The following is a 24,906-nucleotide window of genomic DNA, read 5'->3' on the forward strand; positions in this document are numbered from 1 at the left end:
ATACAATGTTGCAGAAGGTCTCTTGCTTCTTTGTTGCAGCTTGTAGAGTTCCTGGAGGGTCCAGATGCAGTTTTGTCAGTGAGAAATTGAAGTGGAGGATGCAGAGGATTCCTGCTGGAGTCTTGCAATGCGAATCTGAGGAACCACCCAAAAGAGAGATCCTAAATAGCCCTGAAAGGGGGACTGGTTACCTAACCAGGTAAGCACATATCAGGGGAGGGCCGTGACATCACCTGCTGGCACTGGCCACTCTGATGCTCCCAGAGTTCCCTGCCAACCTTGAATCCAAGATGGCAAAACCCAGGGACCCTCTGGAGGAGCACTGAGCACCACCCTTGGGGTGGTGATTGACAGGGGAGTGGTCACTCCTCTTTCCTTTGTCCAGTTTCGTGCCAGAGCAGGGACTTGGGGTCCCTGAACCGGTGTAGACTGGTTTATGCAAGGAGGGCACCAAATGTGCCCTCCAAAGCATTTCCAGTGGCTTGGGGGAGTCTACCACTCCCAAGCCTGTAACACCTATTTCCAAAGGAAGAGGGTGTAACACCCATCTCCCAAAGGAAATCCTTTGTTCTGCCTTTCTGGGCTCAGGCTTTTCAAGCAACAGGAGGGCAGAAACCTATCTGTGAGGTGGCAGCCACTAGGGCTGCCTGGAAAACATCAGAAGGCTAGAATAGCAATACTTGGGGTTCTCTAAGGAGCCCCCAGAGTGCATGGACTCATACAACCAATGCTTGCAAAAGCCTTGGGGTATGATTCCAACATGTTTGATACCAAACATGCCTATGTTCGAAGTTACCATGATGTAGCTGGACATAGGTAGTGACCTATGTCCAGTTCACGCATAAAACGGTGTACTCGAACTCACGAAGTCTGGGAAAATGGCACTGGAGGTCGTGGGGGCACCTCTGCTAGTACAGGGGTGCCCTCACACACAGGTACTTTGCACTCTGCCCTCAGGGCTAGGGAGCCTGCTATAGGGGTGACTTATAAGTGACCCGGTGCAGTGTAAATGACAGCGAAAGGGTGCTTGCACCTTTTCACGCAGGCTGCAATGGCAATCCTGAAGAAGCCTTTGCATGGGCTCCATATGGGTGGCAAAATATATGCTGCAGCCCATAGGGATCCCCTGGAACCCCAATGCCCTGTGTACCTAAGTACTATATACTAGAGACTTATAAGGGGTCTCAATGCCAATTGAGAGTGAAATACAGAGTTTGGGAGAGTTAGCATAACCACTGGGGTCCTGGTTAGCAGGATCCTAGTGAACACAGTCAAGCACACTGACATCAGGCAGAAAATGGGGGTAACCATGCCAAGAAAGAGGATACTTTCCTACATGCAGCGACTGTTATGACTGAATGTGGTGGTTGATCAGCCTTCACAAAGAAAGGGTCCTGGTCCGGAATCTTATTCTTTTTAAGGATTCTCAATGGTACTGCTCTTAGGGACACCGAAGTCAACAAGAGTTGCACTGCCAGTTCTAAAAGACCTAGAACCAAAGGTAATAGTGGTTTTGACACAGCTCTGTGATGCAGCATTTAAAAAATAACTGATAGTGAGTTGGTAGGTGCAGGAATATCAATGTTCAGTTTTGATGAATCTCCTATGAGAACCTCATTGAAAGTCATGATGTCATTCACTGGGGACACTCTTGATTGTGTGTCTGTTAAGGGAGGAGAGGTGGTGGACCAGAAGGGTGTTCTAGGCCTTCTGTGCCATGACCTTGAACAATAAGATCATCAAGATCTGGAAGTAGATATGGTTCTAGCAGATTCTGACCTTGATCTGCCACCTCTGTGGAGTTCTGGATCGTCGCTGGGATTTGGATGTAGTCACATGTTTCTCTGGAAGTGTTCATGCGGTGATCACTCACTGGGGATCGAGAGGTGGTGGACCAGGAGGGTGTTATAGGCCTCCAATGCCATGACCAGGAACAATAAGATCATTGAGATCTTGAAGTAGATATGGTTCTAGCAGATTTTGACCTTGATCTGCACCTCTGCGGAGTTATGGATCATCACGAGGATTTGGATGTAGTCACATGTTTCTCTGGAAGTGTTCATGAGGTGATCTTGTCAACAATAACCACCTAGATGGCAGTGATGGTCTTGACGTCGAGTAATGATGAGGCTTGGACTTTAAATAAACCCTTGGGGCTGATGTGTGGCTCAAAGTCGGATGAGTCTGCTCCAAAGCCACTCTCGAATGCAAACAAACAGCTATTTCCCCGATCTCAACGTCGATTGGAGTCACCGTTTTTCATGTCTTTCATATGATCTTCCTCTGTGAGCTCATTTTAGATGAGAGGAGAGGTCCCTGGAGGATGGTTGAGAATCCCCAAGGCCTTTTGCGGGTCCAGTAAGTCCTCTCTCTTGGAGTCCATGCAGCCATATTTTCTCTTTGGCCTTTAGGGTGCACCTGGAAAGCTTCTGGCAATAAAGACAAGAATCTGGGAGATAGGACTCTGGAAGACATATGATACAGACTGAGTGGGGATCAGTCTGAGCCTTCATTTTTCATATGATGAGAACTTCACAAAAAGTGAAGGCATATATAATTCCTGTAAGAATAACAGTACACTGCTCCGTAGATACTGAAATGTCTCAGATGAAGTTGAAAACTGGGTTTTATGAAGAGATTTTTCTGGCAAAATGTCATAAAATAACAGAGCTTAGTGCTCCAGGATCCTAACAGTAGGAGCTGGAAAAAAGAACTGACCTAACTGTCATCTGTGAGGCATGATGGGATACAAGGGGTCCTGTGAGGTCTTAAAGGTGCAAGTTTTTGTTCTGTTGTATTTTGATACAGCCTATGTCCTAAGAATGTTTCATATTCCCTTTCATTTTCCTTTTAAATAAAGGTTTTGAATCATCTTATAGTCTCTTTTTCTGTTTATGACAGAAATACCTTGGTAGTTGTTGGGTGATTTAACATGAAAACTCAATGTAATTTGGACACTTTTAGCCTTTGTCATACGCTGCAGATACCATATATATATATATATATATATATATATATATATATGTGTGTGTGTTTCGGGTCCCCGCACATGGGGAATGCTTATGACTACTGATGAGGTTCTCATGGAAGAAACAAAAATGCCCTCATGAGACAAATTAAGAACATGGACAGTGTTTAGCTCTTGTGAAAATGAGATAGATGTTTCCCAACACAATTCAAAAACAGCACAAAGTCAATAATTTGCTTTACTGTGTTTATTTTTCCTCCTAAGTTTTGTCATTTGCTCCACACCAGGAAAGAAGTTAGCAACTCAAAGAAAGGAAAATGGAGACAGAAGAAAAGAAAGGAGAAGAAAGAAGGAGAAACCTTTTCACAAAAGTCAACAATAAATAAATAAATATCGTTATGCGAGGGGTGAGCATATATACTCTCCCATGCCCACCCACGAGGCTTCTGCCCTGCTACAAATGTACAAAGCAAACAAAACACAGTCTGCATGAGTTCTATTACGCACAACCAGAATGACCTTAAAGCCAGGATCGTTCTGTCCAGACCAGGAGACTCTCCTCCAGCAAAGGGCAACACTAACTAGGTGACAAAACCTCAGGACCTCTCCTCCTCCCAGCCAGCCTCCCTGGCACTCTGCTCTCTCCTGCTCTAGGAGGTTGAACTGGATTTGCATGTCCAACCAGTAAAATCCCACTACCTGGCAGAACGCTGCGGTTGACTGGCCATGCTGGCTCCTGACTTTTGAAGTGTGCCACCTCTACTCAGGAGAGAAGAGGCCTTTGAGCCCCTCCAGGCTGGCACTAGCAGATATATGGAGGAGACCACCCACCTAATTAATTCTTGTCCCTTTGCTCTGATCTCGGAAGGGCTGTGGAGGAGGTCTGTGGAGGAGGGTTGACCAAGACCTGGAAGGCCCTAAAGCTGTAGGTATGAAGGACACGATCCAGACATGCAGGGTAGCGCTGGGCAATGCCACCAGCCTCCCTCTTCCTTGAGATGCAGCGGGCTCTTGCTGGTTCCGCCTGTCCTGTGTGTATCCGTGGTGGTTAGTCGTACCAGCTGACTGGCTGGTGAAGGAGCATTGTGGGACCTGCACAGAGGAAAGCTTAAAGAGCGCAATAGACCAAGAGAGGCACAACGGGGAGGCAACAAAGCAGGCTGTCCACATTGAGTCTTGTTCATTATTTGGGTCCTCCTCACATTGAAATCGAGCTACATTGGTTATAAGCTATGTTCAGGAGACCAAAAGGAGTGCATGTGTCTAAGCGTATCAGTGTCTGGATGAATGTTTGAATCTGAACTTGTATGCATCTATGCGTAAGTCTGAAGTTATTGTCTTGTGTGCTACACGTTGGCTTTGGTGTGTGAGCATGTGCTTGCATGTGTGGGTATGGAAATATGGGCCCTCACACTTGTATGAATAGCTATGTGTGCTCCCATATTTGCATATTTGTCTGTGTCAGCTAATAAGTGTGCATGTTTAGGGGCATAATATGTATGAGTGTAGATTGTGTGTGTGCCTATGTGTGTACTTACTTGAGGACATACAGATTTTTTTATTAATTTAGCTACCTCACAAGTATGAGAAACAAGGAGAATTGAGCATGAAGTAAGGAATTGGGCACGGAAGAAGATAAAGTGAAGTAAGGAAGAGTGACAGAACAGAAGGGAGGGAAGAGGGAATGAGGAGAATTTGACACAAGAATGAACAAAACAGCCTAAGCTGTAATGGGGCGAGAAAGGAATGGAGTAGGGAAAGAAGGACGCTTGCAAAGGAAGCAAGGGAGGAGGAGTGAAGATAGAATGCTGGTGAACACTGCCATTTCCAGAAAGAAATGATCCACGGATTAATAAAGATAGGAACGAAGGAACCAGTGAAAGAGGGTAAATCTATCTGAAAAAACTAGAAGCACGCCATGTTGTGCGAATTTGCCCTCTACGCCATGTTGTTTACCCCCTGCATCTTGTAATATCCTCCCCTAACTACCTTATGGACTACGGTGTGTTGCTAGCCACTGCTCGAAATACAGACGCTCTCCTCAATCATGTGCAAAATGCCCCCTGATCTATCCCATATGCCATGCCTCATCTCCTTCACTTAAAATGAAATGCTCTTTCTACAGCCGTACCCTTCACAACATAATGGCTCCCTCCAGCTATCATATAAAGCCGTCACCGTTAACCTCATCTCTCTTGGTGATCCTTGCTTTCAAAGCCCAATGCTCCTCTTAACCAGGAACCCATCAGCTGGAGAGGTCCTTCAAACATACAAAACGTATAAAGAAATTGCAAGCCAAAGTATCTCACTTTGCACTTGGCACTATCATGCCTCAGATTTAGCCATCAAGCCAGGAGGAACTTCAAAGCGTAGCCATAATGCTAGGCTTTCAGCGCTTGAGGGCGACCATCAGCCCAGGAGTGTTGCCGATTCCACCCTTCATAACTTGGTGACACTCACCGAGAGAACAACTGGGCAGCGCAGCAAAATTACCCCCTAATTTAAGATGAAGTTGAATGAAAAAGACCCATCCAGGGGACTGGTGCAGCACTTTCCCAGAATCCCTCAGTGCTATCGGCCCCTTCCCAGTATCTCTCTGCATCTAAACTCTGACCTTTCCCAACTCTAGTCCTGTCATCTCCACATGCACCTCCTTCTCACACTGTCAATTGGTTGTACCTTCAACTGCATCCTTCTTGGAGGTGGGTTCTTAGGGCATTCAGTAAAGCCATCAAAACAATCCACCCCATCAGATGAAACACTATCATGCTTTCCTCTCACTTCCTGTTGCTGTGATTCGACTTCCTTCCATGAGGACATTCGATCCGCCCATAGGGTTAACCCTTAAAAGTCAATTCCATGTGAAATTAGGAAAGGGCGGCGCGTTCATGTTCTTTCCATTCGCCTCAGACCCCCCACCCCCAATAAAAACCCTTTACAGTAATTGGTAACAAGACTTTGCTATGTCCATGGTTTTGTTTTCAGAAAATAAGGTTACTGGTAAGAACCACCTGTTGAAGTTATTTCCGGTTCCAGAATTGCTTTGCCAGGCAATGGCACGCACATCATGGTCATGCATTATGCGTGCTAGTGGCAGAGTTACAACATTCTTTTCCCAGCAGCCGTTGAGGTATATTCAATAGTCTCTCACTTGGTGTTTTGCTATCAGGAACGTCCAAGCCTCCATGTGGCTCTAATGCATAGATCTCCTCCTCCCTTATCCTCTCCCCTTTATGATGAACAGCGATATCATCCTGCTCTTTCGGAACTTCTGTTGACCCATCCTGGATCACTGGAATGTTCCTTGGACTCCTCCAGTCCCCTTATCGAGCTGTGGAAGGAGAAGGCAGAGTGAAGATCACTGGGTGACAGGGGCTGGGGGCTGTTGTCCACCACCATGGTAGGAGCGCAGAAGAACCTTGTGCTTGGTTAATGCCTCTACCCGTCTCCTCTGGTTTTCTACCAGAAACTCTTTCAGGCGGTTGGTGGTGAATGTCAGTGTTTGGCGGCGGAGCTTCATCAGGTAGGCGTCCTGAAGCCAGGGATTGGACAAGCACTCCCTGACTGAGGGTCGGCTCCTGCAAAAAAACACAAGAATATAATTAACCACCTGCAGCTGGCCACCAACTCTCTTACCAGTACACCTACTGCAACAACTCAATGGATGTGGAATATTCCAGCTATTCCAATGGTGCATCCTCACTGCATGATGTGAAGTATCCCAACTACTCCCAAGGTATGTACTGCTGGAGTGCATGATGTAGAATATCCCAACAACTCTCATGGTGCATCCTACTCAAGTGCATAATGTGGAATATCCCAGCTACTCCCATGGCGCGTCCTACCAACCAGTCTCCTATGTCTAGGACAGACAAGACCTGAGCCAAGGTGAGTATCCTGAACTTCTCCTTTTTGAGGAAGAGATTTACAGTCTGAAGGTCTAGAATAGGGTGAAGACCCTTTTACTATGTGGGTACCAGAAAGTAGCAGGAATAACAACAACTGCCTACTTGTGATATTGGAACCTTTTCTATGGCTGTTGTGGCCACGAGATCCTCAACTTCTTCTTGGTGTAGAGACAAATGATCCTCCATCATTTGAAAGTTGGTGTAATTGGAGGAAGAGGCAGGGCATAGCCCCTCTTGATAATCTACAGTACCCATACGTCTGATGTTATAGACCTCCAGTGGAGGGGATGATGAAGTACTCTCCCTCTAATTGGGCAAGCATGGTCCTGCAGATCCAAACTAGAAGGGCTTTGGGGCTGCAATTGTCGGGGTTGTGTGGTAGACGACTTCTGGCTTGCAGACCCTCTAAGCCTGAAGACACTGCACCCACGTCCTTGCAAACCCCGGGTTGGTTGTGCAAGACGGTGGCCGGTATAAGGCTGATGCAGTGCCACTCACCCTCTGTAGCCACAAAAGGGGCAAAAAGCAGAATGCAGAGTCGTCGAGAGGCCCAAGGATTTGCGTGTAGCCCAAGAGTCCTTAAAACACTCCAGGGCCGAGTCTGCCTTCTCGCCAAACAAGTGTGTGCTGTCGAAGGGCATGGCCATCAGATTTGCTTGGACATCCCCCGAAAAACCAGATGTTCTCAGCCAGACCTGGCTCTGGAAGGCCTCTGTCGATGCAACCGCTCTGCCCAGCGAGTCAGCCGTATCTAAGCCACACTGGATGGTAAACGTAACTGTGTCTCTCCAGCCTTTCACTGCTTGGTAGATTATGGCCCACACTTCCTCTGGTACCTGAGGCAGCACTTGCTCAACCATGTCCCAAAAAGTATGGGAAAAATGGTCCAACAAGCATGAGGTGTTCACCGATATCAGTGCCAGGCTGGTGGAAGAAAACAAGCTCTTCCCAAGATGGTCCAGCCTCTTGGATTCCCTATCCGGGGGAGCAGAAGGGAATGCGCCACAGGACGTGGAGGCCTGGATCTCCAAGCTCTCAGGGGTGGAGTGTTGAGTGAGAAAGCTAAGGTTGCCCAGAGCTGGGCAATGGTGTCAGGCAAACATCCTATTCACAGTAGAACATGTGTCAGCATGGGCCATGTTCCCAGCAGGACGTCTGAAAGTGCTTCATTGAAGGGCAAAAGGAGTTCAGGTGAGGAAGGCCCAGGCTGAAGAATTCCATCAAGATTTTTGTCTTGACAGCCACTGAGGGTAGCTCGAGGTCAAGGCCCTTCGCTGCCCTACTCACTACCATTGCATAGGATGCTTCCTTGTCCACAGCCACAGTGGGGAGAGTGAGCAAGCCAGTATCTGGTGAGGTATCGAGACCAATGGTCTTTCCTAGCTCCTCATACCAGTTCAGAGATGTTCCCAACTAATGTACCAAAGGGTCCAGTGACCCCTCCCATTCTTCACTCATGCCTGGCTGTGAAAAATACTGCTCAAGCAATGATCTGGTACCTGTAGGTGCCGTGGGTGCTGGAATCTGCGTTGAGCAACACAGTTCCAGCTCCAGATCATCGGTGATTAGAATGTGGCTGTCTCTGCCAGTGGGCGCCGGCGGCACCAGGGGCAAGAGCGTTGGGACCGGTGCTGGAGAAGGTCCCGACGGTACGATTGGCGCTCGTCCGGATCCAGACTCAGAACCCTGAGTCTCTAAAAGGTCCATGACCCCTTCCTACTCTTCACTCCTTCCTGGCTGTGAAAAATACTGCTCAGGCAATGATTTAGCACCTGTTGATGCCACTGGCACCAGTATCTTCATCAAGTGATGCCGTTCCGGCTCATCGGTGATGAGAATGGGCTGGTACTGCTGGTGGGCATTGGCAGTGCTAGAGGCATCGGTGTCAGGTGTTCTGGAGAAGGTCGCGTGGGTATGACTGGCGCCAGTCCAAATCTAAACTCGGTTCCCTGAGACTCCATCAGCGGCATGGCCAAAGTCGCCGCCGTTGTTCCAGGTGAAGTCTCATCTGACCCCGCGAGGCCCAAAGGCAGACCAGAGGGGTTCACCTGCTCGAATATGCGGCACATGGCCGCGTAGAACTCCTTAGTCTGAAAGGGTGTTGCTCCTGAGCTGGAAATGGTGGGAGGCATAGAGTCGAACCGGCTGACAGCTCCGCAGGACCGTGCCAGGAAGGTCGATGTTCCCCACTCATCTCGGCAGCCAACGAATGAGGTGAAGATGAAGTCCGCTTGGACTTCTTCTTCTTCTTATGCCTCTTTCCCAGGTGTCCTAAGGACCTCAAATGGGACGAAGAGGACTTTGGGCTCTGAGATCAGTCCTGCGATCTCCTTCTTGACAGGGACCCAGACCTGGTATAGGGTGATAACACCATAGATGTCCACCATACACCAGGCCAGCTTCCTACAGCATCTTTTCCCCGGACCTTCTCAGAGTCGCGCGTGCCAGTGTTGACATCTGCCAGGCCACAAACAGCTTTAGATACTTGACAAAAAAGTAGACAAAAAGACCTGTCAAAAAGTGACAGAGGGTTAGCTCTCTCCGGATCTGCGCTAACTGGCGCGGAAAGAAAAGAACTGATGCCCACATGCCCGGGATGCTCCTATATAGGTGACCGCGACATCACAACGATGTCACGTGGAGCTGAATGGAGCCACTCCATGTCGCGCGCTCAGCAAAAGTTTCCGGATTTAGCCTGAAGCCTCGGAAAATCAAAGATAAGGAATCTGCAGCTAGAAGTCTCTATCAGATGTTATAAATTATGTCCCATGGTGTTTATATTTAGCTAGGAGGATTCCAGCAGAGCTGACACGTCCGGGGAAAAGATGCTGTAGGAAGCTGGCCTGGTGTATGGTGGACATCTATGGTGTTATCACACTATACCAGGTCCAGGTATCCCCTATTAGTGAATTGAAGGCTGTGTCTAGGAAGTCAGGGCTCTCTAGAGGTAGCTGTGGATGAGCAGCCAAGACTTATCCAGGAGACATGCAAAGCTTATGCAGTATCACTATAGTCACACAGCACTATCACAAATGAAAGAACCACACAGTGTTACAAAAATAAAGGGACTTTACTATGGTAACACAAATACTAAAATACTGAATAGGCAGTCCCCCAAGTGGAGGCAAGTAAACACACTATAATATACACATAGAGCATAGAAAGCAATAAGCATTGGCAAAAGTATAGGTAGCAGTGCGGGCCTTAGGGAAGGGCCAAACAATATATTAAGATAGTGGAATGTGAAAGGCAGTCCCCCACCCACAGATGTGGAATCAGTAGAAAGGAGCTGGGGGAACTAGGAACTCCAAGAGGTGAGTACCAGCGTGACCCCCAGCAACCAGGGAGGAGAGATAAGTACCTGTTTTCCCTAAAACAAACAGGAGGACTTTGGAAAAGTATTATGCAAGACTCAACCAAGACTGGAAGAAACCAAAGGTGGATCCTGACAGAAGAGGACCTACAAAGGAAGGGGACCAAGTGCAGTTCGTGATGGAATGTCCGGTTGTGGCAGGATCCACTAACCCCACTTCTGTGGATGTAGGAACAGGTCGACGGTGGACGAAGAAGGTCAGCAGTGCAGCACAGGAGATGAAGAGAAGTCCCAGAAGTGATGCAAGTGGTGTCCCATGTCAGCGGCCGAGATGCAGTTGGTTAGTGGTGCTACAAAACCACCAACAAGCCTTCGCAAATGCAATAGACAGAGAAGAAGTTTTGCAAGGCTGAATAGGACCAGTGTAGGAAAGTACCATCTTGCCTGGCATGTTACCCCCATTTTTACTTGTATGTATGTATGTTTGTTGTTCCCTGTGTTGGACGCATCCAACAGGGACCAGCGACCTCTGAAGCCTCAGAGGACTGCCCTGAAACCAAGGACCAAGAAACTCCCGTGAACAGCGGCCCTGTTCAACAACCTACAATTTTCTTGCAACAAAGAAAAAGCTTTAAAGACTTCACGTTTCCAGCCGGAAGCGTGAGACTTTCCACTCTGCACCCGACGCCCCCGGTTCGACCTGCAGAAAACCAACACTTCAGGGAGGACTCCCCGGCGACTGTGTGCCCGTGAGTGACCAGAGACAAACCCCTAGCCCCAACAGCGATGCCTGCAGAGGAAATCCAGAGGCTCCCCCTGACCATGACTGCCTGTAACAAGGGACCCGACGCATGGAACCAACACTGCACCCGCAGTTCCCAGGACCTGAAGGAACCGAACTCCAGTGCAGGAGCGACCCCCAGGCGACCCTCTGCCTATCCCAGGTGGTGGCTACCCCGAGGAGCCCACCCTGTGCCTGCCTGCATCGCTGAAGTGACCCCCGGGTCCCTCCATTACTTCCTATCTAAAACCCGACGCCTGTTTGACAGTGCACCCGGCCGCCCCTGTGAGGCTGAGGGTGTACTTTCTGTGCCTTCTTGTGTCCCCCCTGGTGCCCTACAAAAGTCCCCTGAGCTGCCCCCCAAGGACGCGGGTACTTACCTGCTGGCAGACTGGAACCGGGGCACCCCTATTTCCATTGAAGCCTATGTGTTTTGGGCACCTCTTTGACCTCTGCCCCTGACCAGCCCTGAGCTACTGGTGTGGTAACTTTGGGGTTGCCTTGAACCCCCAATGGTGGGCTACCTATGCCCCAACTTTGAGACTTGTAAGTGTTTTACTTACCTGCAAAACTAACCTTTACTTACCTCCCCCAGAAACTGTTGATTTTTGCAGTGTCCACTTTTAAAATAGCTTATTGCCATTTTTACAAAGACTGTACATGATATTGTGATCATTCAGAGTTCCTAGAGTATCTTAGTGAAATACCTTTCATTTAAAGTATTACTTGTAAATCTTGAACCTGTGGTTCTTAAAATAAACTAAGAAAATATATTTTTCAATATAAAAACCTATTGGCCAGGAGTAAGTCTTTGAATGTGTGTGTTCCTCATTTATTGCCTGTGTGTGTACAACAAATGCTTAACACTACCCTCTGATAAGCCTACTGCTCGACCACACTACCACAAAATTGAGCATTAGAATTAACTCTTTTTGCCACTACCTTACCTCTAAGGGGAACCCTTCGACTCTGTGCACACTATTTCTTACTGTGAAATAGTATATACAGAGCCAACTTCCTACACCACTTGTCCAAAGAAAAACACCAAGGCTCCCACCACCACAACCCCAACTGCAACCTCTAGTGCCCCTAGTAATAGCAGTGGTGGTGGGAAGTCTACTACAAATAGCCAATCCAAGGGTGTAGCTGGGCTCACTATTGGCAGTGTAGTTGGGGTTGGTTAGTGAGACCACAGAGGCTGTTTTAGTCTCCGATGGTGGCATTGACTTTGCCACCTTGGTTGCTTGTCCCCACAATATGGGTAAGTACAAGCAACTACCCCTAATTAATGGTGTTGAGGTTGAGGCCTACAGGGACACAGGAGCCAGTGTAACTATGGTTATAGAGAAACTGTTTCACCCTGATCAACACCTACTTGGTCAGCAGTACCAAGTGACTGAAGCTCACAGTAACACACTTAGCCACCCGATGGCTGTTGTGAATCTCAACTGGGGGAGGGGGGGTTACTGGTCCAAAGAAAGTTGTGGTAGCCACTGAATTACCTGTAGATTGCTTACTAGGCAATGAGGTGGAGACATCAGCTTGGGCTGAAGTGGAGTTGGAGGCTCATGCAGCAATGCTGGGCATTCCTGGCATATTTTTGCTTTGACAAGGGCTCAGGCCAAAAAGCAAAAAGGACAGGGAAACGTGGATCCTGGAATAATGGACCAAGTGCTCCCAAAAGCTAGGGGTAGGAAGGGTAAATCCTTGCCCACTATCCCTCCCTCACCAGAAGATTCCCCTTTTGAGGAAGAGGAATTTTCTTCCTGTGCAGAACCTACACCAGATGAGCTGGCAGCAGACACTGCTGAGCTTTTGGGTGCAGGGGGGCCTGCTAGGGAAGAGCTGAGTGTGGCACAACAGACCTGTCCCATACTAGAGGGTTTGAGACAGCAAGCTGTCAAACAGCAGAATGGGGATGTCAGTGATAGCCATAAGGTGTATTGGGAAGACAACCTCCTGTATACTGAATCAAGAGACCCTAAACCTGGACCTGCCAGGAGATTGGTCATCCCTTTGCAATACAGAGAGTTTCTTCTTACCTTGGCACATGACATTCCTTTGGCTGGGCATGTGGGTCAAAGTAAAACTTGGGGCAGGCTTGTTCCCCTGTTTCACTGGCCTCATATGTCAGAGGACACCAAAGAGTTTTGTCGCTCTTGTGTGACCTGCCAAGCCAGTGGCAAGAATGGTGGCACACCAAAGGCCCTCTTAATTCCACTTCCTGTGGTTGGAGTACTCTTTGAAAGGGTAGGGGTTGACATAGTTGGCCCCCTTGACCCTCCAACAGCTTCAGGCAATAGGTGTATCCTGGTGATAGTGGACCATGCCACTAGGTATCCTGTAGCAATTTCCTTAAGGACCACTACAGCTTCTGCAGTGGCAATGGCCCTCCTAGGAATGTTTTCCAGAGTGGGCTTCCCTAAGGAAGTGGTGTCAGACAGAGGTAGTAACTTTATGTCTGCAACCCTCAAGGCAATGTGGAAGGAGTGTGGTGTAACATACAAGTTCACTACTCCTTATCATCCACAAACAAATGGTCTGGTTGAGAGGTTTAATAACACTGTCAAATGTATGATAATGGGACTCCCTGAAAAACTCAGAAGGAGATGGGATGTAATGTTACCTTGCCTCCTTTTTGCTAACAGGGAGGTACCCCAAAAAGGAGTGGGCTTTAGCCCCCTTGAACTTCTCTTTGGGCACCCTGTGAGAGGTCCCCTTGCACTTGTTAAGGAGGGTTGGGAACATCCTTTAAGGACTCCTAAACAGGACATTGTGGACTATGTACTTGGCCTATGATCAAGAATGGCTGAGTACATGAAAAAGGCCAGTAAAAACCTTCAGGCCAGCCAGGAGCTGCAAAAGCATTGGCATGACCAGAAGGCTGTCCTGACCCAGTACCACCCAGGACAGAAGGTGTGGGTACTGGATCATGTGGCCCCAAGAGACCTCCAGGACAAATGGAGTGGACCCCATCTAATTGTAGAGAAAAAGGGTGAGGTTACCTACTTGGTAGACCTGGGCACTGTCAGGAGTCCCCTTAGGGTGCTCCATGTCAACCGCCTAAAACCCTACTATGACAGGGCTGATCTCACCCTGCTCATGGCAACTGATGAGGGACAGGAAGAAGAGAGTGACCCTCTCCCTGATCTCTTCTCCACCACTGAAGCCGATGGCTTAGTGGAGGGAGTAGTACTTGCAGATTGTCTTACTGCTGAGCAGAAAGATAACTGTGTAAACCTTTTAAGTCAGTTTTCTGAACTCTTCTCATTGATACCAGGTACCACTACTTGGTGTGAGCATATAATCAATACTGGAGAAGGTTTACCTGTCAAAAGTAAGATTTCTAGGCAGCCTGACCATGTCAGGGACTGCATTAAACAAGAAGTTCAGAAAATGTTAGACTTAGGAGTGATTAAGCCTTCAGAAAGCCCATGGGCTAGCCCAGTGGTGCTTGTCCCAAAACCTCACAGTAAGGATGGTAAAAGAGAGATGAGGTTTTGTGTTGACTATGGAGGGCTCAACCAAGTAACCAAGACTGATGCTCACCCTATACCCAGGGCAGATGAGCTGATTGATACACTGGCTTCTGCCAAGTATCTGAGCACTTTTGATTTAACTGCAGGGTATTGGCAAATTAAATTATAAGAAAATGCTAATCAAAAAACTGCATTTTCAACCATTGGAGGGCACTATCAATTCACTGTGATGCCCTTTGGTCTAAAAAATGCACCAGCCACTTTTCAAAGGTTGGTGAACACAGTCCTGCAAGGGTTGGAAGCTTTTAGTGCAGCATATCTAGATGATCTAGCTGTCTTTAGCTCCACCTGGGATGATCACCTGGTCCACCTGTGGAAAGTTTTGGAGGCCCTGCAAAAGGCAGGCCTCACTATCAAGGCCTCAAAGTGCCAGATAGGGCAGGGGAAAGTGGCTTATCTGGGCCACCTGCTAGGTGGGGAACAGACTGCACCACTGCAGGGGAAGATCCAGACCATTATGGAATGGGCTACCCCTACAACCCAAACCCAGGTGAGAACCTTTCTAGGCCTCACAGGGTACTATAGGAGGTTTATTAAGAATTATGGCTCCATTGCAGCTCCTCTTAATGACCTCGCTAGCAAGAAGATGCCTATAAAGGTTTTGTGGACAGCTAACTGTCAAAAAGCTTTTGATGAGCTCAAACAGGCCATGTGCTCTGCACCTGTCCTAAAAAGCCCTTGCTACTCCAAAAAGTTCGTAGTCCAGACTGATGCTTCTGAATTGGGGGTTGGGGCAGTGCTATCACAGCTTAATACTGAGGGCCAGGATCAACCTGTTGCTTTTATCAGCAGGAGGTTGACCCCTAGAGAAAAGCGTTGGTCTGCCATAGAGAGGGAGGACTTTGCTATGGTTTGGGCACTGAAAAAGTTGAGTACCTGTTTGGTACTCACTTTATTGTTCAGACAGAACACAAACATCTACTTTGGCTAAAACAAATGAAAGGTGAAAACCCTAAATTGTTGAGGTGGTCCATATTCCTACAGGGAATGGACTATACAGTGGAACATAGACCTGGGAGTACCCACTCCAATGCAGATGGACTCTCCAGATATTTCCACTTAGACAATGAAGACTCATCTCGGCAAGGTTAGCCTTATTGTCCCTTGTTTGGGGGTGGGGGGGTTGTGTAGGAAAGTACCATCTTGCCTGGCATGTTACCCCCATTTTTACTTGTATGTATGTTTGTTTTTGCCTGTGTCACTGGTATCCTGCTAGCCAGGACCCCTATGCTCATAAAGTGTGCCCTGTATGTGTTCCCTGTGTGGTGCCTAACTGTATCACTGAGGCTCTGCTAACCAGAACCTCAGTGTTTATGCTCTCTCTGCTTTTAAAATTGTCACTGGAGGCTAGTGACTAATTTTACCAATTCTGATTGGCACAGTGGAACACCCTTATAATTCCCTAGTATATGGTACCTAGCTACCCAGGGTATTGGGGTTCCAGGAGATGCCTATGGGCTGCAGCATCTCTTTTGTCAACCATAGGGAGCTCAGACAATTCTTACACAGGACTGCCACTGCAGCCTGAGTGAAATAATGTCCACGTTATTTCACAGCCATTTTACACTGAACTTAAGTAACATATAAGGCACCTATGTGTCTAACCCTCACTTAGTGAAGGTTAGGTGCAAAGTTACTTAGTGTGAGGGCACCCTGGCACTAGCCAAGGTACCCCCACATTGTTCAGGGCAAATTCCCCGAACTTTGTGAGTGCGGGGACACCATTACACGCGTGAACTACATATAGGTCAATACCTATGTGTAATTTCACAATGGTAACTCCGAACATGGCCATGTAACATGTCTAGGATCATGGAATTGTCACCCCAATACCATTCTGGTATTGGGGGGAGAATTCCATGCATCCCCGGGGCTCCAGCATAGAGCCCAGGTACTGCCAACCAACGCCCTGGGGTTTTCTCTGAAGCTACCATTGCTGCCAACCCTCAGACAGGTTTCTGCCCCTCTGGGGCCTGGGCAGCTCGGTCCCAGGAAGACAGAACAAAGGATTACCTCTGAGAGAGGGTGTTACATCCTCTCCATTTGGAAATAGGTGTTAAGGGCCTGAGAGGAGTGGCCTCTCCTGGCCTCTGGAAATGCTTTTAAGGGCACAGATGGTGCCCTCCTTGCATAGGCCAGTCTACACCGGTTCAGGGATCCCCCCAGCCCTGCTCTGGCGCAAAACTGGACAAAGGAAAGGGGAGTGACCACTCCCCTGACCAGCACCTCCCCAGGGGAGGTGCCCAGAGCTCCTCCAGTGTGTCCCAGACCTCTGCCATCTTGAATGCAGAGTTGTGAGGGCACAATGGGGACCTCTGAGTGCCAGCAGGTGATGTCAGAGACCCCTCCTGATAGGTGCTTACCTCTCTCTGTAGCCAATCCTCCTCTGAGGGCTATTTAGGGTCTCTCCTGTGGGTTTCTCATCAGATAATGAATGCAAAAGCTCACCAGAGTTCCTCTGCACTTCTCTCTTCGACTTCTGCCAAGGATCGACCGCTGACTGCTCCAGGTCGCCTGCAAAACCGCAACAAAGTAGCAAGAAGACTACCAGCAACATTGTAGCGCCTCATCCTGCTGGCTTTCTCGACTGTTTCCTGGTGGTGCATGCTCCGAGGGCTGTCTGCCTTCACCCTGCACTGGAAGGCAAGAAGACATTTCCTGTGGGTCGACGGAATCTTCCCTCTGCCAATGCAGGTACCAAACTTCTGCATCACCGGTCTTCTGGATCCCCTCTCATCCTGACGAGCATGGTCCCTGGAACACAGGAGCTGGGTCCAAGTATCCCCGACAGTCCAGTGGCCCTTCTGTCCAAATTTGGTGTAGGTAAGTCCTTGCCTCCCCACGCCAGACAGTAATCCTGTTCACTGCGTGAACTGCAGCTGCTACGGCTTCCGTGCACTTTTGCAAGACTTCCTTCGTGCACAGCACAGCCAAGGTTACCAGCACTCCATCCTGCATTGCCCAACTCACTGAGTTGGACTCCGACTTCGTGGGACTCTCTTTTGTTGTGCAGAGACGACCGCTGTGCTCAGATCTTCTGAGTGCCTGTTTAGGTGCTTCTGCGGGTGCTGCCTGTTTCTGCACGGGCTCTCTGTGTTGTTGAGCGCCCCCTCTGTCTCCTCCTCCAAGGGGCGACCTCCTGGTCCTTCCTGGGCCCTGGCAGCACTTAAAACCTTCAGCAATGACTCTTGCAGCTAGCAAGCCTTGTTTGAGGTCTTTCTGCGTAGAAACAACTCTGCATCCTCCAGCACGCCATAGGACATCTTCTGACCAAAGGAGAAGTTCCTGGCACCTTCTGTTGTAGAATCTTCGGCTTCTTCCACCCGGAGACAGCCCTTTTGCACCTTCATCCGGGGTTTAGTGGGCTCCTGCCCTCCCCTGGACACTTGCGTGACTCTTGGACTTGGTCCCCTTCCTTTGCAGGTCCTCAGGTCCAGGAATCCGTCTTCAGTACTTTGCAGTCAGTTGTTGTCTTTGCAGAATCCCCTATTTCGACTTTACTGTCTTTCTGGGGTAGTAGGGTAACTTTACTCCTACTTTTCAGGGTCTCGGGGTGGGGTATCTTGGACACCCTTAGTGTTTTCTTACACTCCCAGCGACCCTCTACACACTACACTAAGCCTGGGGTCCATTCGTGGTTCGCATTCCACTTTTGGAGTATATGGTTTGCGTTGCCCCTAGGCCTATTGTCTCCTATTGCATTCTATTGTATACTACAGTGTTTGCACTACTTTTCTAACTATTTACTTACCTGATTTTGGTTTGTGTGTATATTTTGTGTATATTTACTTACCTCCTAAGGGAGTATATCCTCTGAGATACTTTTGACATATTGTCACTAAAATAAAGTACCTTTATTTTTAGTAACTCTGAGTATTGTGTTTTCTTGATATAATTTGTATAGTAGGAGCTTTGCATGTCTCCTAGTTCAGCCTAAGCTGCTCTGCTATAGCTACCTGTATCAGCCTAAGCTGCTAGAACACCTCTATTCTACTAATAAGGGATAACTGGACCTGGCACAAGGTGTAAGTACCACAAGGTACCCACTATAAGCCAGGCCAGCCTCCTACAACCAGCAAAGTCCATGGGACTCGACCCAGGAGGGAAGAAGCTGGGAAAGTCACAAGAAGAGGAGGCAGCCCCCACAGGCAACGTACTGGCAGCAGGTGCAGGAGTCGCGGTGAGGCCCACTCAGCATACCTGAAGAGGAGTCCCACATCGGTGGAGCAAAAGGAAAAAGTGCTGGGGCCGGTGCTACACGGAGCCTGAAGATCCCTTGGAGGAGGAGCATACAAGCTTTGCTAGCTGAAAGAGTTGCGATGCACAGGGCTACTGTCCTGCAAGGCATTCTGGAGAGGGGCAGATCTACGCAGCCGGTCGTCGTTGCAGTTGGTGCCTGCAGATGCAGGGGAGTGACTTCTTCACTTCAAGGGTAATTCCTTCTTACCTCTTGTGCAAACTGAAGACTTGCCACCCTCAGAGAATGCACAGCTGGGGTAATGTTGCAATTGCTGGAAGGAGCCGGAAAAACAATGTTGCAGAGCAGAGTCGTTGCTGAAGCTGCAGATTGTCGCTTCCTGGCAGGTCCAGTTGCAGTCCAAGTGGCCAGAAGATGAAGTAAACGATGCAGAGGAGTCCTCTTGGAATCTTGAATGTCGAATCTGAGGACCCACCCAAGACGGAGACCCTAAATATCCCTAAAAGGGTGTTTGGTCACCTGCAATGTGACCACCTATCAGGAGGGGGCTGTCACATCACCGGTCTGACATGGCCACTCAGGTGCTCTCAGGGGCCTTTGCACATCTTGAATTCAAGATGGCAGAACCAAGTGGTCACCTGGAGGAGCTCTGGGCACCACCCCTTGGGTGGCGATGGACAGGGGAGTGGTCACTCCCTTTTCCTTTGCCCAGATTCGCAACAGAGCAGGGATCGGGGTCCCTGGATTGGTGCAAACAGGTTTATGCGTTGAAGGTCACCAAATGTGCCTTTCAACGCATACCGGTGACTTGGGGAGGCTACCCCTCCCAAGCCATGTCACACCTATTTCCAAGGGAAGAGGGTGTTGCCGCAATTTCTCACAGGAAATTCTTTGTTCTGCCTTCCCCTGCTTGAGCTGGTCAAGTAGCAGGAGGGCAGAATCCAGTCTGGAGGGTGGCAGTAGCGTGGGCTGCTTGCAAAACCCTTAAAGAATAGTAGGAGCAATACTAAGGGTCCTCTATGGAGTTCCCTGGGTGCAAGGAATCATACAACCAATACCGGCAACAGTATTGGGGTATGGTTCCAACATGTTTGATACCAAACATACCCAGGTTTGGAGATAACATTATGTAGCTGGACACAGGTAGTGTAGTGACCTGTGTCCAGTACACGGGTAAAAGGGTTTCCCTGTACTTACGAAGTTCAGTGCATGGAACTGGAGTTTGTAGAGGCACCTCTCCTCATGCACGGGTGCCCTCACACACAGGTACCTGCACCCCGCCCTCTGGGCTAGGAGGGTCTACCATAGGGGTGACTTACACTGACTTGGTGCAGTGACCTGTAGTGAAAGGGTGCATGTACTTTTTCACACAAGCTGCAATTGCAGGCCTGCAGACACATTTTGCAATGACTCCCATGGGTCGCACAATACATGCTTCAGCCCCTGGGGAACCCATGGTGCCCCAACACCCTGGGTCCCTAAGTACCATATACTAGGGACTTACATGGGGGCACCAGCATACCAACTGTGAGGTGTGCAAAGTAAGTCCTAGGCAACCAAAGTTATAGGGAGACAGCACAATTACTGGGGTCCTGGTTAGCAGGATCCCAGTGAGAACAGTCAAAGCATACTGACAGCAGGAGAGGCTTCACCTCTGCATGCTTTCAGGCCTCGAGGGCGGTGGCTGTGGAGATGGAGTTGTTGAGGATTTCTGTGAGGGAGGCTCCGATTACTTCTCTTCCTAGGTTGTCGAAGCGGTGCGGGCAGGAGTCCGCGGGGGATCCAGAGTGGATGGAGGTCATGATGGAGATGGTGTCTTTTGTAGAGAGCTGCTTCCATTTGGTGATCTGGTTGGGGAGAGGAGAGGGTTAGGGTGCGGTGGTGGTCGAGGTCAGTGGGCTGGGGGGTCAAAGTTGCTGGAGATGTCTGAGATCTTGTGGTGAAAGTAGTTCGAAAGCATGTCACAGAGGGCTTGGGAGGGGTGAATTGTGGTCTCCATGGCAGAGGGGCAGGAGAATTCTCAGACAATGCTGAAGAGTTCTTTGGCGTGGTTTCCACTTGCCTCGATGTGGGTGGTGGGTATTTCTTCCTTGGTCTCCCTGAGTCAGTGGTAATATTTGTTGAGGGCAGACCTGAAGGAGTTGAGGTTGGCGGGATCTTGTTGGAGCGCCACTGTCTCTCTTACTTACTGCAGAGACGTTTGAGGGTCAGGTGTTCTGGGGTGAACAATTAGGCTTGCTTGGTGGGTTTGCTGCTGTTGATTTTCTTCAGGGGGGCGATGGAGTTGGTGGCTGAGAAGATCCAGTTGGAGAATGTTTGAATGCGGAGTTCAAGGGTGTCTGCGGGGATGGGTCTAGCTTTTTTGAGGGCGCCAATCCAAGGTGTTTCTGAGACTTTGCCCTAGTTGTGGAGGGGGAGGGTAGGTGTCTCGTTGGGGCATCAGGGAGTCCGTTGATGGTGAAGTGGATGATTTTGTGGTCAGTCCATGTTGCCTCTGCAGTGTGGCAGAAATTGGCTCTGTCGCTGCTGGAGAAAATGTAGTCCAGTGTGTGTCCTGTGCTGTGCATGGAGGCGGTGACCAGCTGAGAGAGGCCGATGATGCTCAGGTTTTCGAGAAGTGAGGCAGTCTTGGTGTTGTTCGAGTCTTTTAGGTGGAAGTTTAGGTCCCCCAGGAAGATGTAGTGTTTGGAGTTGATAGCCATGGGGGCAATGAAGTCCAGGATGGAGCTGCAGTAGCTGTGGGATGGGCACAGGGGTCTGTAGGCGAGTGTTCCTCTGATGGTGGTTTTGGCGTCAGGTTTAATATGGAAGTTGAGGAGTTCCATGATCAGTGTTGTGTCATCACACGAGGCAGTGAGGGAGTCCTTGTGGATGATGATAATGCCTCCGCTGTGTCTGTTGGGGTGGTCGTGGTGGATCATCTTTTATCCGGGGGTGTTGTGGTGGCGATGTCCAGTGCAGATGCGGGGCAGAGCCAGGTTTCAGTGATGAACATTATGTCGGGAGCAAGGTTGGTAATGGTGTCTCAGATTTATATGGAGTGCTTCCAGAGGGATTGGAAGTTGAGTAGTGCGCAGTGGAGTTGTGGTTCGTGGCCAGGAGTCTCCTGGGTGGAGAGTGCAGTGGTTCCTATGTCGCAGGAGAAGCAGCAGTTGTGGCAAGAAAAAAGGCCTTTGGTGGATCCAGGTGAGGCGATGCCGCAAATGATATTCCGGGTTTTTGGCCTGAGGTTTTTTGTCTTTTCGGCCGAGTACCGGTGCCGGGCTGCAGATCCAGAGGTCCCGGCGCTGGGCATGGTCCGGGCCCTGATGGGCGCAGACAGACTTGCCTTTGGCACACCGGTGACGTGCCTGCCGCTCACGCCCGCTGCGCAGTCGCGTAGCTACCACCATTAAGTAGGTCCTGATGGGGGCAGGGTGTAGTGGCAGGGGGTGCGCACAGTGAGCGGGAAGCAGTGAAAAATTGTGGAAATAGGGTGGCGGACCTGGGGCACGAGTGGAAGCAGCAACAAACCAGGCAAAACCAGGCAAGAAACAGGCACAATCAGGCAAACCAGTCAACAAACCAGGCACAATCAGGCAAACCAGGCATAATCAAGCAACTGGGAGGAGATAGGTAAAACAAGGGCACAACAACAGCACAAGGGGCAAGGCCAACAGTGCCACAGCATCAGGGGAAAAGCGCAGCAAGGCCGAGGCGGGCTCAGGAGAGCTCCGAGCCGGTCAGCAGCAGTGGGAAGAGCAAGGTACAGGACCTGCTCAATGGGGCTGCGCTGTGACTGCCATTAAGTAGGTCCTGGGGGGGGGGCAGGGTCAGTGGGAGGGACGAGTGCAGGGAGTGGGAAGCAGCAAAAAATTGCAGGAAGGGGATGGTGGGACCGTAGACACGAGCGGGGGAAGCAGCAAAAAATGGTGGAAATAGGGTGGCGGACCTGGGGCACGAGTGAAGTGGCAACAAACCAGGCACAACCAGGCATGAAACCAGGCACAATCAGGCAAACCAGTCAACAAACCAGGCACAATCAGGCAAACCAGACACAAACAGGCAACTAAGGTGAGCCAGGCAAAACAAGGGCACAACAACAGCATAAGGGGCAAGACTGACTTTGCAAAAGCACCGGGGCAAGAGTGCAACAAGGCTGAGGTGGGCTCAGGAGAGCTCCGAGCTGGTCAGCAGCAGCGGGGGGAGCAAGGTGCGGGTCCTGCTCAACTGGTCGCATGGTGACCGCCATTAAGTAGGTCCTGGGGGGAGGGGGCAGTGGGAGGGGACAGGCGCAGGGAATGGGAAGCAGGCAAAATGGTAGGAAGAGAGTGGCCGGACCGGGCGCACAAGTGAAAGTGGCAACAAACCAGGCACAACCAGGCAAGAAACCAGGAACAATCAGGCAAACCAGTAAACAAACCAGGCACAATCAGGCAAACCAGGCACAACCAAGCACAATCAGGAAAGTAGGAGGAGACAGACAAACCAAGGGCACAACAACAGCACAAGGGGCAAGGCCAACAGTGCCAAAGCACCGGAGGCAGAAGCGCAGTGAAGCTGAGGTGGGCTGAGGACAACTCTGAGCTGGTCAGCAGCAGCTGGGAGACCAAGGTGCAGGGTCTGCTCAATGGGGTCATGCAGCAACCACCATTAAGTATGTCCTGGTGGGTGGGCTCAGTGGGAGGGGGCGGGCACAGGGAGCGGGAAGTGACGAAAAGTGGTGGGAAGAGGGTGGCGGGACCAGGGGCAGGGGGGCATGGGTGATCACGAGTGGAAGCTGCAACAAACCAGGCACAATCAGTGAAACCAGTCTTCAAACCAGGCACAATCTGTCATGCTGCGGGCACCCACAGCATCCTCTAGTCGGCCTTTTTCCTTAGCCACGGAGTGAATCGTTGCCTATGGAAAGGGTGGAGGCCCAGGGTTGGGCGTTGGGCCTCGCTGCGTTCAACGCGCGGCGTGGCCGGTCGCTCTGGGGTGTTCGCACCCCCCCCAACCCCTCACTTACATGCTGCCCTGATCTAGGGCTCTTCCTTTTTCTTCTTTTTCCTTTTTCTTATTTCCTTGAGGGGCCATGTTCTTTCCTTCCCAACATTCAGTTCTCATTTTTTCCCAGCATGCATCAGTTTCCTTTTCTATGATGGTACCTTCTCTACTTTTTCTATAGCACTTTTCCCAATCTAAGATGGTGTTCTCACTCCTTCCTGAGTGTCACTTCCTGGTATATAAGGGGTCAGATTCTTGTTCTCTTTGCTTTGCAACACTTCCCTTGGTGGTGATTACGCTCCGGCTGTTTCTTTCTCTGATTCCAGCTCTGTTCCTGTCTTCTCCAGCTATATCCTGTTGTTCTTTTCCTGGCGTAGAAGTTCAGATTTTTTTACGTGTCCTTTTTTCTGTTCCAGGGAGTTCCTGTCAAAGAGTTTTTTTCCCTTAGGGTTTTTTCTCTGGGACTCCTTCTGGAGGGCACAGACTGTGGTGGCGTACCATTGTCAGCAGCACGGTTGCCCTTACCTCGGCCAGAGCAGGACCTACAAGAACCGAAGTCGCACTCCAGCTTCATCTGACCAGGGCGGTAAGTGGAAGACAGATCGTGACACAATCAGGCAAACCAGGTACAGTCAGGCAACTAGGAGGAGACAGGCAAAACAAGGGCACAACAACAACACAAGGGGCAAGGCTGACAATGCCAAAGCACTGGGGGCAGGGGTGCAGCGAGCCTGATGCGGGCTCAGGAGAGTTCCAAGACACTCAGCAGCAGCGGAGAGAGCAAGGTCCTGTGATTATCAATGCGATTATCGGTAAAGTACCCACAGTATGTGAGGAAATTCCATTTTGGATTGCCAAAGAATAGACCAAATTGAGGCTGTGTTTCCCCTTACTAGACCACAGGACAAACATACAATAACAACTGTGTGTTTACCACATGGGACGGTACCCGAGCTGGGCAGACTGTAACACATGGGGTATAGTCTTTGCAGCTGTCTATACCCTGACTCACAGCATGCGGTCTTTGTGGATGTTACCCAATGTCCTGAAAAAAGTGCAGGATGAGCATGGGGCTAGCCCAGCCCTATATTTGAGTATGAAATTAATAGCAAATGTTTCTGTTGTTTCTGAGATGTTCTCTCCAACATCAGAGGTGAAGCTGTATCTCTGGCTATACGTCAGAGGCTCACTACAGTCACTGCTGCCGACCGGGGCCGTAAGCTGCCGACCA

General features: G+C 49.7%; 1 protein-coding gene across 2 annotated transcripts in view; it reads right to left on the reverse strand.

The window, feature by feature from the left end:
* Positions 1–3,196: 3,196 nt before the first annotated feature.
* SPEG (striated muscle enriched protein kinase) overlaps positions 3,197–24,906 on the reverse strand; it is a 1,321,813-nt gene continuing 1,300,103 nt past the window's right edge. For both annotated transcript variants that reach the window (XM_069227158.1, XM_069227157.1), the window contains exon 41: positions 3,197–6,546. In XM_069227158.1, the coding sequence (XP_069083259.1) occupies positions 6,327–6,546 (220 nt within the window). In that variant the 3' untranslated portion in view covers positions 3,197–6,326. The remainder of the gene's footprint in view (positions 6,547–24,906) is intronic.

The sequence above is a fragment of the Pleurodeles waltl genome, chromosome 3_2, assembly GCF_031143425.1.
Source record: "Pleurodeles waltl isolate 20211129_DDA chromosome 3_2, aPleWal1.hap1.20221129, whole genome shotgun sequence".
Lineage (NCBI taxonomy): Eukaryota > Metazoa > Chordata > Amphibia > Caudata > Salamandridae > Pleurodeles > Pleurodeles waltl.